This window comes from Canis lupus, chromosome 4 (genome assembly GCF_003254725.2).
Source record: "Canis lupus dingo isolate Sandy chromosome 4, ASM325472v2, whole genome shotgun sequence".
NCBI classification, from domain to species: Eukaryota; Metazoa; Chordata; class Mammalia; order Carnivora; family Canidae; genus Canis; species Canis lupus.
Genome location: NC_064246.1, coordinates 50,893,001 through 50,910,198, shown reverse-complemented (window position 1 = coordinate 50,910,198; position 17,198 = coordinate 50,893,001). Strand labels below are relative to the sequence as shown.

The window sequence follows — 17,198 nt, the reverse complement described above, 5'->3', positions numbered from 1 at the left end:
TTTAGTTGAAGGGAATGCTTTTTAAAAAATCATATACAGGGGCACCTGGGTGGCTCAGTGGTTGAGTGTCTGCCTTTGGCTCAGGGAATGATCCCGGGGTCTTGGTATCAAGTCCTGCATCGGGCTCCCTCTGGGGAGACTGCTTCTCCCTCTGCCTATGTCTCTGCCTCTCTCTGTGTGTCTCTCATGAATAAATAAATAAAATCTTAAAAAAATTAAAATTACATCAGAAGCTCACTGTGGCCTCACATTTAGTGGGGTAAACTTCCCCTCCCAGAAGTCCAACAGCAAACATTATGCAGCCATTTTTAAAAAAGATTTTATTTATTCATTTGAGAGGGAGAGACAGAACACAAGCAGGGGGAGAGGGAGAGGGAGAAGAGGACTTCCCACTGAGCAGGGACCCCAACATGAGGCTTGATCCTAGGACCTGGAGATCATGACCTGAGCCAAAGGTAGATGCTTAACCATCTGAGCCACCCAGGTGCCCTGCAGCTGTTTTTAATAATAAACATGGCAGCTTTATGGAAACATGGGACTGTGTTTGCAAATTAATGCTGAGCAAAGAAAAATGGAGTGGAATATAGCATTTAGGTGGTGATTATGGCTATTATTTTTCTGCCATAATTAGGGTAAGAAAGCAAGGATGAGAGAAGAGACAAGAGAAGAGTGAAAGAGGGAGGAGGAAAATAGAAAAAAAATTAACACTGTGTTAGGATGATGAGTGATGAAGTGTTTTCAGAAGTGTCTTTAAATGCTGTTAAGTAGTAGCATTTGGTAATAAGTAGAAACTACACACAGGGGCTCTGTGGCTTTGGGCAAGTTACTTCTCTGAAGCCCTGTTTCCTCCTTGGCAAAATGAGGACAATGATGGTGCTGACTTCATAGAGTCCTTCTGAAGAATAAATGAGATAATCTGTGTAACAACACTCAGCAGGGTACCCAATGCATAATAAACACCTGATAAATGTTAGCTACTACTGCTGTTGTTACGCCAGTCATTAGTATCAAAGAGGAGAAATCCTCACATGCTCTAGGTTGAATGGACACCACTATAGCCTTTTGGACAGGTGGTAGAGTTACAGATATGAATATGAATACAAAAACCCCTTTGTTCCAGGGGTTTCATGTCTATAAATTCATCCTTAGTAAATAATCTGACATGTACACTGAGGTGTGAGTGAGAATGTTTATCTTAACTTTCCAACCCTGAGCCAGGCAGAATGACTCCTGCAAAGAAGGATGGCAAGAAGGGCCATTCGCCATCATCAAGGTAGTTACCAAAGAACACACCGTTGACATTCACGAATGCATCCATAGAGTGGGTTTCGAGAAGCATGCCCCTTGGGCACTCAAAAAGATCCAGAAATTTGCCATGAAGGAGATGGGAATTCCAGATGTGTGCACTGATACCAAGCTCAACAAAGCTGTCTGGGCCAAGGGAATAAGGAATGTTCCATCTCCTCGAATCCTTTGTACGGTTGTCCAAAAAACATCATGAGGAGGAAAATTCACCAAACAAGCTCTATATGTGGGTTACCTAAGTGGGTACCTGTCACCACTTTTGAAAATCTATAGACAGTTAATGTAGATAAGAACTAATTGCTGATTGTCAAATAGAGGTATAAAATTGAAAAAAAAAGTTTATCTCAGTTATTTGTCATAGAAAAAGATTATAAATGACCTGAAGATCCAGCAATGGTTATGTAAATTGTGACATACAATAGAATATGAACATTCTGGAGCTATCAAAAGGGATGTGAAATATGTCATGATACAGACATATACCCATATCATTGTATAAAGATGAGGTTACAGAACAATATAGTCTCATTTATGTAAGAAGTATATGTATACATTTTTTAAAAGATTTTATTTATTTATTCATGATAGACATAGAGAGAGAGAGGCAGAGACACAGGCAAAGGGAGAAGCAGGCTCCCACTGGGAGCCCGATGCGGGACTCGATCTCGGGACTCCAGGATTGCGCCCTGGGCCAAAGGCAGGCGCTAAACCACTGAGCCACCCAGGGATCCCCCATATGTATACATTTTTAAGTTTAGAAGGATAGATAAAAAAACCATTATCAAGGGCCATCTGTATCAACTGATAGAACTTAGTTGCTCTGGCTCATGAAATGTTAATATATATAACTTATCAGAAAATCTGTGATCACGATAATGATGAGGAGGATGTGGGTGTGTGTATGTGTGTGTGTTTATGACTTTTTAAAAATAAGACCCTGGCAGGAGAAAGGAATTCTAAGACTGGAGATTGAACATCGGCAAAATGGGGCAAAGTGGATTTCACCAGTTCAGGAACCACTCAGTCCCAAAGAAATGATGGGGGTTCATGAAGAGCTGATTCTGCCAAAGGTGACAGACTCGCAGAAATTTCCATCATTAATAATAAGAAAAAGGAGAGTCCTTATAGAAGGCACGGTCAGTCAGTCTGACCCAGGGAGCAGTCCCATCGGACAGGCAGGGCAGGAGTTCTCGAGGGGGAGATGGAGGCCCAGCGTGTAGCGGTGCTGGAGGTCTGGGGTCTGAACCCCCGCCCTCCCAGTTGTGAAGTCCGAATACATGGAGCTCCTGGCCTGAGCCTGGCATGTGGCGGGTCTCCAGTGGACCCTGGCAGCTCCTGCGCCAAGCTGCTCCTTGTGCCCCTGGGCTGCTGCTTCGCCTTGCTGGCAGTATCTGCAGCCTGCTTGTGTCTCTTCTCCTTCAAGCGCTCTTTGCTGCAACCAGACTCATTTTTCCTTTCATCATGGCCCTTCCAGCTTCATCACACTGTTCCCTCATCCTAGAATATTGTTTCCCTGTGTTCCCTGCCTTCTCCAGCCCTGTTTCTCTAAACATGCAAGTCCTATGGTTCTTTCCAGACCCGCATCAAATGCCATCTCCTATACAAAGATGCCCCTGCCCCCAGCTGCAGGGCCTGCTCCTTCCCTGGGCCCCAGGTCACACATCTGCATTTGTCTAGGGACTCAGCACATCCAGTGTGCATGAGGGTTCTCTGCAGGCCTGCGTTTTGTCTCTGGACTAGACTGGCTGCTCTCTGGGGGAGGGTGTACGTTGCATTCACCCGTGTTGCCTCAGTGCCAGTCCTGTATGCAGTAGGTGCTCGAAGCACTTTGGTGGATAAATGGGGGTAGGGGGTGAACAAGAAAATAAGGAATGTTGGGAGCATGGCAGGGCAAAGACAGAGGGAGGGCAGGAGGGAGAGGTGGATGAGGCCTCAGATGCTATGGCATTGCCACCGCTCTTGCTGGGAGTGGCAGTGCTTACAGCCAGCACTTCCCCAGGGGTGAATAACCTCGGGGCTCTGCTCCTCTAGGTCCCGCCCACGTCATAAAACAGCAAGCGCTTCCTCTTCAGGGCTGCAGGGAGAGATGGGGTGACTTAGGGGCCCAGCCCCAGCATGTGGAAGGGTTTATAAGCTGGGGCACTGGGCTCCTCAGCGCAAGGCCATTCTTTCTCGTCCCCGTGCTCTCTGGCCTCCGGCTCTCCCAGCTGCATGGCCTTCAATGGCAAGTACGAGTTCGAGAGTGACAAGAATTATGACGAGTTCATGAAGCGCCTCGGTGAGTGAGTACATGAGCACCCCTTCCCTGGGCTGGTTTGTCACAGCCAGCCTGGGGCCGCGAATCCAAACTCCTTGAGGCCCAGAGAAGCTGAGTTACTAGTCCAAGGTCGCACAGCTGGTAGTGGGTGAGCTGAAGACTTGATTGGTTTAACTTATTCATTCAGACGTATAGGGAACACCTGCTATATGCAAGGGCCAACCTGACGCTGCTGATGGGCTGCCTCAGCACGACATGCCCAGGGTCACACTGTAAAATAGGGGCAAAGATCATTAGAACCCAGGACTCAACGATGAGATGATGAGTGGTACCCGGGGAGAGGGGACCAAGGGTTTAGTACAGAGACCAGGTTCGACCAGCCATGCGTTCATCGGGCCATTCAACAAACATGGGTCCATGGCCCTGACAATCCCGCACAAATCCTGATGCTCTAAGTCTAAGGCAGTGCCATTGTAGAGAGTCAGGGGACGGCCCTGGGCCGGGGGGGGGGGGGGGGGGGGGGAGGCGGGGAGCACAGGTCCTCCGAGTGGGCAGAGAGGCCGTGACAGCAGGGCAGGTGTGCCCCGGGGCCCTGGGGAGACAAGAGTCAGTTCTGGGAGTGGCCCCGAAGGTACAGTTACCTGGCTTCGCCTCCAACCCGGTGGTGCTGAAAGGGCGCCAGACTCCGTTGTAGACGAGGGGCTGCTGTGAGCCTCCCCGGAGCCCCTTTCCCGCTCGGGGTCCTCACTGCCTAATCTGTGAAACAAGAGCGTTAGAAGACAGTCTTGATGCTCCCGTTCATTCCAGACCTTGTGACCTTGACAGTGTCAGTTGTCTGTTATTGCGTTAGCGGAACGGCTGGTATTGTCAGCTGTACACCAGGAGTTTTCCAAGACACAATCACTTTAATTCCATCCCTGCAACAGCCCCGTGAGATGGGCCTTATTATCTCCCATCTTGTGGATGGAAACACTGAGGCTCAGGGAGGCAGTGGCTCCTCCCAGCTCCCGGGGCCTGGTGGAGCTGGGATGTGCTCCTCCCAGCGCGCGGCCTGCCCCACGGAGGAAGCCCTCTCCCAGGGCCCCGGTGGCAGGCGGCTCCCACGTGACCCCTCTCCTTGTCCCCGGGCCAGGGCTCCCCAGCGACGCTATCGAAAGGGGCCGAAACTTCAAGATTGTCACGGAGGTGCAGCAGGATGGACAGAACTTCACCTGGTCCCAGCACTACCCGGGGGGCCACTCCATGACCAACAGGTTCACCATCGGCACGGAGTGTGACATGGAGACCATGGGGGGCAAGAAGTTCAAGGTGAGAGGCCACTGGCCACCCCCCTTCCTGGTCTCAAGCGTGTCCCCTGGGGCTGCACCCCAAGCCGAGCCTCTGTTCTCCCGCCCAGCCTCCAGCCTCCAGCCTTAAGTGCCTGAATTACCCGGCAACTTAACCCCCCCCCCCCCAGTTTTTTGACACTACATCAATAACAGACGCTGTAGAGAAACTGTTCAAGATGTTAATGAACATTTGCCTACCACTTCGTGTAGCCCAGACTCCTGCTGAATACGTCACACGTGTTAATGCGGGGACTCCTACCGAGTCGCTACAATTACGGGCCCATTTTACAGATGAGGGAGCTGGGCTGAGCCACGGGCTTGGTGGCTTGCCCCGGCCCCACGGCCCAACAGGCCTTCACACCCAGGCAGCCTGGCTCCAGACAGCGTGACCTCCGTGTAGGCTAGACATGAACAGCCCTAGAACCGGATTCATGCGCGTTCGAAACCGCAATCTTACCTAAGAAAGAAGTTGAAGGTGCCCTCCTCATCCTCCTGAGCCTGGTCCCTCGGGTCTCCCACCCATTCTGGGTCCCCTCTATCGCCCCCGACCGTGACCGTGAATATTCTGCCCCGTAGGCTGCCACGGTGGAGAATAAGTGGTCATAATGTTCCTATTCTGTCTCTTGTGTATTTTATTTCTTTTTTTTTTTTTTTTTTTTTTTTTTTTTGTGTATTTTATTTCTTAAAGATTTTATTTATTTATTTTTGAGAGAGAGAGACCGAGAGAACGAGAAGGAGCCAGGGGGGAAGGGCAGAGGGAGAAGCAGCCTCCCCACGGAGCAGGGAGCCTGATGCAGGGCTCCATCCCAGGACCCTGGGGTCAGGACCTGAGCTGCAGGCAGCCACTTAACCCACTGAGCCACCCAGGTGCCCTGTCACTTGTGTATTTTAAAAATTTAACAATTTCGGGGATCCCTGGGTGGCTCAGTGGTTTAGCGCTTGCCTTCGGCCCAGGGCGTGATCCTGGAGTCCCGGGATCGAGTCCCACGTCAGGCTCCCGACATGGAGCCTGCTTCTCTCTCTGCCTGTGTCTCTGCCTCTCTCTCTCTCTCTGTCTATCATTAAATAAATAAATAAATAATAAATAAATAAATAAATAAATCTTAAAAAAAAAAATTTAACAATTTCTCATGATGTCGTTCTGTGTCAGCAAGTATTGACTTGCCTTATTCTTTTCAATGCTCGCACGGTATCCTAAAGTAAGGAAAGGCTATCATTCATTTGACAGTCCCTCTTTGATAGATATTCAGGTTACTTACCGGTGGAGAGTCCAGGCTGGATGTTTAGGTTGTTTACAATTACAAACAATGCCGCAATCCACATCCTGGGCGACATCACCATCATCCTAGCAATGAGGATCATAGAACTAACTCCACAGTCGACAAGGAGGGCTCACCACGCTCTAAGCACTTCCCACATGTCATATGAAATCGTCCAATCCTCGTAAGAACTCTGCAGCAGGTCCAGTTGCCATCCCCATTTTAGAGGTGACAAAGCTGAGGCACGGCAAGGCTGAGTGACTTGTGCGTGCTATCTCTATCTTTGGATATATGTCATCGTACATCCACATGGCAAATTAAATCCCAGAGGGGACAGCTGGGAGAGCTGCTGGGAACCCTTCCTCCCTCCCGGGCTGGCCTGTGGGGGGCCCTCTGCCAAGCAAGGGTCAGCGTTTTGCTTCTCTTCCAGGCCACCGTGCACATGGACGGGGGGAAGATCGTGGTGGACTTCCCCAACTATCACCAGACCTCGGAGGTTGTGGGTGACAAACTGGTGGAGGTGAGTGTCCTGCTGGTTCTTGGGACAGTGATGAGAACAAGTTTCTGCCTCCAGCCATGGCCCCTGAGAGACGGGCCTCTGGGCCCTGGCTTCTGGGCACTTCCCATGCACTGGGCTCTGTGCTGAGCACCCAGTGTACATCATCTTGTTGGCTCTTCACAATAAACCTGTTAGGGAGGCAATTGTTATCTGCATCTTCCAGGTGGGGGGACTGAGGCACTGGGAGCTAATGCTTAGCTGGAGGCCACCTAGCCTCTCTGCCAGTGCTGGGAATGCACGCTCGCCAGTGACTCTGCCACCTTGGGGGCACGAGTGCAGAAGCCCGAGGGCCCCTCCCCAGAGTCCCGGTGGGCCCTGCAAGGGCAGCGGCCCTGCTGTTGCACTTCCCCAAGGGACTTCAGGCCCTTCCTGCCTGGCCTTCTGATTTTTCTAGAGAAGCTGGAAATTTGCACTTTCCTGTGAAATCTCCAGACTGCTAAACATTGGCAATGAATCAAACCTTTTAAAAGAAGTGGATTAAGAAATCTACACACACACACACACACACACACACACACACACACCCCTGTGGATGGACCCTTCCCACACTTGCTGCTCTATAAACACAGACTGGAGGTGCTGCTCTCACCTCACTTCCATTTCCTCTCCTGGGGCTCCAGAATTTTCCCCAGGTGAAAGAAATGGATGTGAAGTCAAAAGCAAAAGGTAGGTTCTTCCACACTTCATTCTCCCCTTGTGAGTCCGAGCTCCCTGGGGTCTAGCCTACCCTCGCAAGGCTCCCCAATCCCCCCTCTCTCTTTTTCTCTCCCTCTTGTTTTCTCATTTTCCTCATCTCAAACCCAGTCTAGGGGCCCAAGAGACTCAGTGACCTCCCATTATTCCCATTTTACACAGAGGCCATAGAGGCTCAGAGATAACAAGTAACTTGTCCAAAGCCACACAGCTAGTTCATGGTGGAGGCAGGTCCCACTGGCTGGCTTCAGGACCAGGCTCTCTGCCAGCTCTTCCCAGGCCAGTGGGTCTTTTTTTTTTTTTTTTTTAAGATATTATTTATTTATTCATGAGAGACACACACACAGAGAGGCAAGACACAGGCAGAGGGAGAAGCAGGCTCCATGCAGGGAGCCCGATGCAGGACTCGATCTCTGGGCTCCAGGATCATGCCCTGGGCCAAAGGCAGGCGCTAAACCACTGAGCCACCCAGGTGTCCCCCAGTGGGTCTTTAATTAAAAAATACAAATCTGGGATGCCTGAGTGGCTTAGCAGTTGAGAGTCTGCCTTCAGCCCAGCGCATGATCCTGGAGTCCTAGGATCAAGTCCCACGTCAGAAATAGGCCAGGTCAATAGAAATTGACCTCTTAGAATATCTGATAAAAGCTTTGGACACATTTTTACATTAAATGTCAGCCAGTGGGTTCTGACTCCCAGAAGCAAAGCTCGTGGCCTGTGAAGTATGTGGGGAGAACCCAGGGCAGGGGAACCAGAAGTAGGTTGTGCCCAAAAGGAGGATCAATCTTCCCAAACTGAACAAACCTGTTTACTGATTCCTAGAGGCTCCTGACTCTGGAGCCTGCATGGTATGAGCAGTGCCCAGAGCTCAGGGTTGTCACCAACACACACACACACACACACACGAACACGCGTGTGCATACATATGCACACATGCACACAGATTGGGCACCAGAGAGAAGCTGTTTTGGTTGCACATCCCCCATTCCTAGAGGCCCAGAATCTTCCCGGTCACCTCTGTCCTTCTCTACCAATGGGGAGTGCATTAGGTGGGCATCCCTCCTCCCTGGCCGGGCTCACCATGCTCTCATCATCTCTCTCTAGACCAAGTCTCAGCCTCCTCCCTGCTTGCAGCCCCCACTCTACTATCTTGCTCCATTTGCAATTTCACACACCACTTCACACTGCTGCCCTTGACAAAACTGCTTACACAAAACTCCATGTTTTGCAGCCACCCACTTACTTCCCGTGAGAAGGCTGCTTCCTCTGTTGGGTATCAGGATCAACTCACGATAGGGTATTTGTGTGTCCCATGCCAGTGGGTCTTGATGGCCTCGGGCCCGGAACACAGCACACAGTGGGACCTTCACTAAACAGCACCCCCTTGCCTACACCTCCCATAAAATCTTACACTTCCCCCAGGACAGGGACTCTATCTTCCCATCACCAAATACAGGGACCCCATAAATGCTATGTGGTGCAGAGGCTGAGTGTGGCCTCTTGATCTTAAAGGGGTTACTTGACTCCTCTAGACTTCAGTTTTCTCATCTGTACAATGGGTATAATCCTACAGCATTGTTGGGAGAAGTAAATGGGAGAACACATGGGAAGTGCTGGGAGTAGGTGAACTTCAATGAACAGACAGGTGGAAGATTATACTACGAAGAGCCACATCAGCCTAACATCTGTTTAGCACTTTTGCCACACTGAGTCTGCACAGAGGCTTGTGTCACAAATTGAGAAACTGAGGTTCATAGATATGGTGCAACCTGCTGACTTCCACTCAGGGCTGGGACTGGACACCCGTCTTCCCCAGCTGTGCTCCATCTCACTTAGGGTCTCCCACACTGACTCCCTGTGTTCCGGTTGCTCTTTCAGATCTCCACCATCGGAAACGTGACCTATGAGCGTGTGAGCAAGAGGCTGGCCTGAGCAAGCATGTGGGGCTGCCCCGGGACCACAAAGCCACTAGTAAAGCTGGGATAAGAACAGACATTCTGTTGGCTCTGAACCTCTTTGTCTTTGTTTTTGTTTTCTGGTATCTTGGGGCAGTTTCTAGCTGGGAAGGGGTGCGAAAGGCCCAAGGATGGCTACTCAGGCCAAACCTTGTAGGCTCTGCAACAGGGCAGAGGGAGGCTTGACTGGGGACTGCAATACTCCCGACCCTCTGGAAGTAGCCAAAGGCGGTGTTCGAGAAGCACGGTGGGCACACTTCCATACGCCCTTACCCCTCCTTGCCACCCACCTCTCTGTGGGTAGAGACACAGAGCTGTGTCTCTTGATTTAAAGAGACACATGTCACCTGGGAAGGGTAACACACGGACTCTCACACGGGCCACAGGACAGGTGTATTAGATGGTGGGTAGGAGTAGAAGTGGCACTTCCAGGAAAGGGCCCTGCTGCTGGACCCCATGGCTGGCAGACAAAGGAGAAACATACCAGGGCTGAGCCAGAAAGGTATTTTAGCACGGCCGTGGCTCTGCTGTTAATTGGCTGTGGAGGCATCCTTCTGGGCCTCAGTTTACCTAGTGGTACAAAGGAGGGCCACAAAGACCAATGAGGGACCAAGGAGAAATGAGAGAGTATTAGATGGCAAAGGGGCCATGGGAGTGACAAGAGGGACAAGAAGGGACTGGAAGGTCCTGGTTTGCACAGGGGTGCCTGGGAGAAGCTGCAAGGTGCTTTGGCTGGCTGGGAAGGATGGTCCACAGGGTCCTTCTGACCTCCTGGTGGGAGCCTGGTGCCGAGTGCAGGATTCTGACCCAGGATTTCGGTCATCCCTGCTTGATTATGTCTGTTGGGGGCATGGGAGTGGAGGGGGCGCAGCTTGCCCCCTGGCTAGATAAATCCCTCACCCCGAGCACCCAACGGTCCTTTTTCTGTTCTCCTTCCTCCCTGGCAACGACACCACCTTGACTTCTTACGTCATATTTTTCTGTATGACGATTCACTTATTTTTTCTGCAATGGAAACTTTACATCACTTCTATATTTCAACATCATTTGCCATAAATAGATGAAAACTATCAGAAAAGCCAAAACTGAACAAAGCTAGATCCCGTTGCCTGCCCAAAACCCTGAGCCTGTGGCCTCCCTTGGTGAGGACAGAGATGTAACAGACAGAGCAGCATCAAGTGCGCAACATTTTCCTTGACGAAATCAAGTTACTGCCAGGCTACTGAAAACAGAACATACTCGCTCTGAGAGCTGATTATCTCAATTATCTTGAATGCCCAAGTCCCAGATATGGGGCATTAGAAATAAGGTTTGGGGATCCCTGGGTGGCGCAGCGGTTTGGCACCTGCCTTTGGTCCAGGGCGCGATCCTGGAGACCCGGGATCGAATCCCACGTCAGGCTCCCGGTGCATGGAGCCTGCTTCTCCCTCTGCCTGTGTCTCTGCCTCCCTCTCTCTCTCTCTGTAACTATCATAAAAAAAATAAATAAATAAGGTTTGCTCAGCGCCTTGCCCAGGGCCTGGCACATAGCAGGTGCTTCGTAAGTGCTACCTGACCCAAGGCCCTTCCAGCCCGTGGAATGTGCAGTCCTCCAGTGTCACAGGCCGTCCTCAGCCTGGACAGGTGGCATGGCCCAGCTCGCTGGCAGCTCACTCCTGACTCCTCCCACATTCTGCCCTGAAACTTGTTTATCTTCCCAAGAACAGCACTCAGCCTTCCCCAACCCGCACCAAGCCAGGACCCCGTACATTCCATCGTTTTGCCAAGACCTATTGCTAATTAAGTGAACTAGGTAAGCATTAAATTAAACTAGCAGTGTTGCTGTTTCCCCTCCAGACTGAATAATTACTCATAATGAGCTTGGATAATAAGTCTCTAAATAACAGAGAGTTAACCATAATTAGGCTGAAAATTGAGAGATTGAGAGAGAGAGGGAGGAGGAGGAAGGGAGAGGAGAGAGAAGAGAAGGAGAGAAGGGGAGGGGAGAGAGGGAGGTAGGGAGAGGGAGAAAGAGGAGGAGGTAGAGGAGAGGAGAGTTGAGACTGTTTTTACTCTGGCAACTGATTCAAGGACAAATTCAAATTGTTAGCAAGAGAGAAATCCTTAAGCCACTATTGTTAGAGAGTCACAGACGCATAGGATCTCAGAGGACCTCAGAGCTCAGCTAGTTTAAATTCTATTGCACAGACATGGAAACAGAGGCTCAGAGAGGGGAAGACGTGTCTACAGTACACAGCAGAGAGTGAGTCTCTGAGAACAGTGTGGGTAGATGGAGTAAGGTGAGCTGGAGTAAAGCATCCATTTTGCTGGCATCTTGGTGGGGAAGTGTCCTCAAGCAGTAGAAGGGACAGCGGTTAAGAGCTTGGACTCTGGAGACACATTGCCAGGGTTCGAATCCCTTTTCTACTGCCTGGAAGCTGTGTCACCTTGGGGTATGTTCATCCATTCCTATGAGCCTGTTTCCTCATCTGAAAATAGGGGTAATTGTACTTGCCTGATAGAGCTGTCACGCTGCAAGCTCACGACATATTAGCTGCTGCCACCGTGACCAACCGCCATCACCTCCATCATCACCACCATTCTCAACCAGCGTGATGAGAGGGTTAGCTGCCTCCTTCACTGACTCAAGTCACGTGCACCAGCTGCTGGATTTCTGGAAGTCTTACTTTGTCCGTGTGTACAACGGACCAATAAGACCTTTCCTTTCTGGGTCATGAGGGGGATGCAAGGATAAAGGGTGAAAACCCATGTTCCTGGCTTCCAAAAAGTTAGAGGAGCCTCATCATTTTGCTGCACTGTTCAAGATGCCGTGGTGACTCCCCACTCCACAGGCCTCAGTCCGGGTGCCCTTTACCCCAGGCTCGTGGTGACCTTCACTCTGACTCTTGGGAGTCGTCTCTTTCACTCTGCCAGGGCAACTGCTCCGCTCCCTCCAAGTCATCTGGTGAAGCAGGAGCTTTCCAAAGCAACTTTAAAGAACAAACACCACTGGGTGGTGCTCCACACTCCCCAGCTGCTGCCCTGGGAACACGGAGGAGTGAGTGTTTGTTGGAGGCGGGGCGAAGGGTGGACAATGAGATCCTGAGTGGTTGGGCTTTGGTGGCAGAGTGTATGTGTCATGTAGGGATGACATGGCATTGGTGGCTACAGGGCACTCCTCAATCAGGCATTTCTAAATTTGAGACCAATCCCTACCCCTCGCTCATATTCAGACCCGGAGCCTTCCTGAACCCCTGTGTCTTCTTCTGGAAAATGGTAGTAGCAATACTAGCTCTTGGTGGTGGTGTGAGAATGGGAAAAGACTGGGGGGTGGGGAAGGGGGAGAGAGCATGATTTAAGTGTCACATATATACAGGCCCTAGAACGTCGTAAGTGTTCACTAAACAGCTATAAGGGCTCCTCTTGGTGGTTCTACTGGGGAGAAGGGGCACACACAGGGTCAGAGATTTAAAGGAGAGAGAAGTATCCAAACCTGCCTGTGCATGAGCATCTCCTGAGGGTCCTCCTAAAAGGATAGCCCAGGCGCTACCCTAGACATGCTGGACTGTGCTCTTCGGTAGGAAGACCAGAGAACTCTCACTGTGAAGTGCTCCCCAGCCACACATGACTTTGGACACTGTTCCAGTCCCAGTGCTCCCATTTTTGCAGAAGGCATGCCTTTCTGTGTGTCCAGCCCGTTGTGCCTCTGGGAGAACACTGGTCAGAGCTGGCCCAGCAGAAGCCAGACCACTTGTGTTTTTCCTTAGAAGCTAGAGCTAGGTCAGAAGAGAAGCTCAGAGACTCACCGGAGTCCCCAGAGGAGGGAGAGGCCCCCTTATTTACACTCTTTCTCATAGAATTCACCCTTGAATAAATGATACTATGTATTCCATGCTTTGTTACCATAAACCTAAAGCCTAGCCCAAGCTGATAGCCATTCCACCTTATAAATGAGGACACAGAGGCTGAGAATAGGGAGGTGGCTTTTTCCAAGGTCATCAAGCTAAGAGCAAGCTCAGACCTTCCACCTTTGAGGCCCAATGTTCTTTTTTTTTTTTTTTTTAAGATTTTATTTATTTATTCATGAGAGACACACACACACAGAGGCAGACACAGGCAGAGGGAGAAGCAGGTTCCATGCAGGGAGCCTGATGCGGGACTTGATCCCACAACCTGAACCAAAGGCAGATGCTCAACCACTGAGCCATCCAGGCACCCCAGGCCCAGTGTTCTTGTCTATATACTAGAAGTTTCATGCTTCTTCCAGACCAAGAACTATTCTAACTTAACAATGTGTTTTACTGATCTTCTCTTGTGTTTTTTTAAATTTAATTTTGAAATTAAGTGAAAAATTAGTAGTTTTCCTGGAAAGTATAGATTTCTAGTTGCTCTGGACATCTGAAGGTTCAGCACTGCAGAGCATATGCCCCTAGAAGGTAATAGTTGACCACAGCTGAGTAGAAGCCATATCCTCTAGGGAGATACTGGTTTCAGTGCAGCAACCACCAGGTCACTCTTGATCACCCAGCTGGATTCACTACCTTCCTGCTCGATCCTAGTGTGTATTTGGATTTGAGACTCCTGCGAAATGCTCTGGCCTTGCTGCTGAAATTCAAGTCACAGAGGTCTTCCCTTAGGAACCGAGAATGGGGTGAATGAGGCTGGTAAGTCTTTGCTAGGCATTTGGGGCCAGGGACTGCTAGAGTCAGCCCGAGATCACCACCTTCACAGATGGGGTTCAGGGAACCCCTCCCAGACCAGAGCTTGCTGGAGGAGACAGATGGAGCCGTAAATCACGTTAGCCTGTGGCAGATGTACAAGAAGCTCTGTTCCTGCATTTCTGCCCGTTGGTGAGCACGCTCAGAGAGCACGCCTGCCACCCCGTAAATCAGGAGCATGAATGCCTGGCAACTCTTTTCTTTTATGAACCCGTATCCATTATCCTGTCATGTCTTTCCTACCAGGTGAGTGAGATGGCCAGCTGGGACAGTCACAGAGCCTTTCACTCATTCAAAACCCTTGACTGAGGTACAACAAGGCGACAGGGCAGATGCAGACTGCCTGGGTATGAGTTGTGGCTTCTTCTTCTTCTTCTTTTTTTTTTTTTTTAAAGATTTTATTTATTTATTCATGAGAGACACAGGCAGAGGGAGAAGCAGGCTCCCTACAGGGAGCCTGATGCGGGACTCAATCCCAGGACCCCAGGATCACACCCTGAGCCAAAGGCAGATGCTCAACCGCTGAGCCACCCAGGCGTCCCAGGGTGTGGCTCCTTCCTGCTCTGCTGCAAATAACTTCTCCACGCCCCCTATTCTCTGTTCTGTACAACACAGCTAATAACAATCCTACCTTTTAGTGTTACTCGGGTGATTATCAAAAATTGGAGCAAATTCCTTAGCGTAGCACTTTATACACAGTAAACACTCAGTAAATACCAGCTGCTATGATTAATGCCACCATCACCAGGTGGTAATATTCTTTATATTCTATTGAGGGAAAGTAATTTCGGGCAGAGCCATCAAACCAAGTAAAGAAAACTAACAAGATCATTTCAGATGGGTTTAACAGCTATGAAGAAAATAAAAAGGGTAATGAGTGACTAAGGTTATTACAGAGATCTCTTTGGGAGGTAATGTGTTGAGGTTTCTTAATATTCCTAGTGTTGTTATTTGGGGCTCAACAGTTCTTTATTGTGGGGGCCGTCCTGGGTTGTAGGGTATTCAGCAGCATCCCTGGCCTCTACCCACTGTATGCCTTCCACCCCCCACCCCAGTGGTGACAACCAAAAATGTCTCCAGACATTGCCACGTGTCCTCGAGGGATCAAGCGAGAAGAGAAATGACAGAACAGGTAGGTGGCTTTGGAGAGATGGACTATAAACCCAAAAGGCACGAGGAAGTGGAACCTTGACCCCTGACCCTCATCCAGGCGCTTAGGATGTTAAACCAGAAGGCAAGCAGGCTCTCCCTGGAAAACGGTCTGCACGTCCCAGCCCGTCCCAGCCCTTCACACGGCTCGGCAAAAGAAATACTGCATAGAACAAAGAGCAACGAAGTATGGAATTAAGTCTACGTCCGGAGCTCAGGTGGCTCAGAAACTGACTGGGATGCAGTTTCCTTACTCTGTCCTTCAGGCCAGAAACCAGGTCCCGTATGAAGTCCTCCACTGGAACTTCAAAGAAAACCTGCATCTGAATCACCGGGAAGCCAGCTAGAAATGCAGACCCCCAGGCCCTGCTCCTCTCGGAGAGGGCTCCAGGTCATTGCGCAGCTTGCTCAGTGGTTTGAAAATCTCTGAAGTAGGAAAAGTCAGTCCTAGAGAGGCCTTTAAGGTCATCTCTGTGCCTTTTCAAGCTTTCCGAACTACTGGCCAGCACGGGAACTAACAAAACCGAACAAGGAATGCCCGTGTGTGGAAGGACAAGTGGATCCCTCTGGTGGAGGAAGGGCAGGGGGCCCTCTGTGGCTCAGTTTCCCTCCTAAGCTCAAAACCACCCAACTCAACCAGCTCTATGGGAACAGGTGGAGAAACTGAGGCCTAAACACAGAGGGGTAGTGAAGTGGATGTTCTTGGTAAATCTGTGACCTGCCTTGTCACCGAATACCCCCCCTAAACCTAGAGTCTCCTGCCTCACCTGGCCTGCACATGGCAAACATGAGTACTGCCCCCAGCCCTGCCCTGCCTGCTAACACACGCCGTTCCCAAACACCTCCTGGGGCTGGACATGAGCTGCCTGCCCTCAGTGGCATCTCCCCACACCTCCCCGTCCCAACTAAAGGCATTGGTGCTTAGTGAGAGCCACTCGACTCCACACTGGCATCATGTCCCCAGGATGGTTCTCCTGCAGGAACCTGGGAGAGCGGAGGGTGGGGCTCTTTTTCTTGCAGAAAGAGTCTGACACTTTCCATAATTGCTGACATCATGATCCACAGATTCTGTGATACACATAGATTTACATTTTAACATTCTTGAAAAAAGAATGCAATATTTAATCAGCAGTATCTTAAGCACTGTGCCAGTTTCCCTGGCAAGGAAAATTCTTTAATTCTTACAGGTACATAAAATAATGGTGCATCCTGAAGTAGACTTTACGTTTGGTTTTGACGTGCATTATGTTGCTTAACCCTCATGAGAACCCCTATGAAGCAAGTGTTAGCAACCCCATTTTAACAGGTGAGAAGACTGAGGCTCAGAGCAGTTGAGTCAACTGCCTCCTGACAACTAGTAAGTGGTTGTGGTGAATCTTACATGGTAGCTTGGCTAGGCTGTGTATACAGTTTAATCAAACACTAGTCCAGATGTTGCTGTGAAGGCATTTTGTAGATGCAATGAACATTTATGATCAGCAGGCCTTAAATAAAGGAGACTACTTTCCACATTGGGGGTGGGGAGGGGGTTCTCATGCAGTCAGGTGAAGGCTGTAAGAGCAAAAACAGGTTCCCTGGAGGAGTTTTGCCCCCAAAGCATGTAACAGAAGTCCTGAGTTTCTGGCTTACCCTAGATTTTGGACTCAGTTGAAACATCCAACTCTTACCTGAATTTTCAGCCTGTTGGCCTGCCCTACAAATTCCTAACCTGTCAGCCCCAACCCTGTGAGCCAATTCCTTAAAATAGATCTCTGGCTACCGATAGAATGGGTTCTGTTTCTGTGGAGAGAGAACCTTGAACAGTGGTAGAACTGGGCTGTCGAGCCTTACTGCTGCTGCGGGTGTCGCCAGCGAGGCCCAGCTCCGGCTCAGAGAGCAGCACCCAGCTCCCCTGGAGCCAGTGTTGTGTTGTCCAGCCCCACACAACCTCTGGGCAGGAGCAGAAGACACCCATGGGGCTAGCTGAGAGGACAAGGCCAAGAAGAGAACAGAGACCAAG

General features: G+C 50.2%; 1 protein-coding gene and 1 long non-coding RNA gene across 2 annotated transcripts; one reads left to right on the top strand and one right to left on the bottom strand.

Annotated features, from left to right (window-relative positions):
• Nucleotides 1–353: 353 nt before the first annotated feature.
• LOC112651789 (uncharacterized) lies at nt 354–7,545 on the bottom strand. The gene is made up of 3 exons (XR_003131038.3): nt 6,150–7,545; nt 4,204–4,318; nt 354–3,832 (listed from the first exon to the last, which is right to left on the bottom strand). It is a non-coding gene; the product is annotated as an uncharacterized LOC112651789 (long non-coding RNA).
• Nucleotides 3,360–9,393, top strand: FABP6 (fatty acid binding protein 6). The gene is made up of 4 exons (XM_025435098.3): nt 3,360–3,583; nt 4,695–4,870; nt 6,580–6,669; nt 9,277–9,393. The coding sequence occupies exons 1-4, from the start codon at nt 3,517–3,519 to the stop codon at nt 9,328–9,330; spliced, it is 387 nt and encodes a 128-aa protein (XP_025290883.3). The 5' UTR covers nt 3,360–3,516; the 3' UTR covers nt 9,331–9,393.
• Nucleotides 9,394–17,198: the final 7,805 nt, after the last annotated feature.

Excerpts from the sequence above, each read along its gene's own strand:
- FABP6 (XM_025435098.3), top strand. The coding sequence starts at position 3,517 with ATGGCCTTCAATGGCAAGTACGAGTTCGAGAGTGACAAGAATTATGAC. Across the intron at positions 3,584-4,694 it reads CGAGTTCATGAAGCGCCTCG|GGCTCCCCAGCGACGCTATC; the intron begins GTGAGTGAGTAC and ends TCCCCGGGCCAG. Across the intron at positions 6,670-9,276 it reads TGGGTGACAAACTGGTGGAG|ATCTCCACCATCGGAAACGT; the intron begins GTGAGTGTCCTG and ends TTGCTCTTTCAG.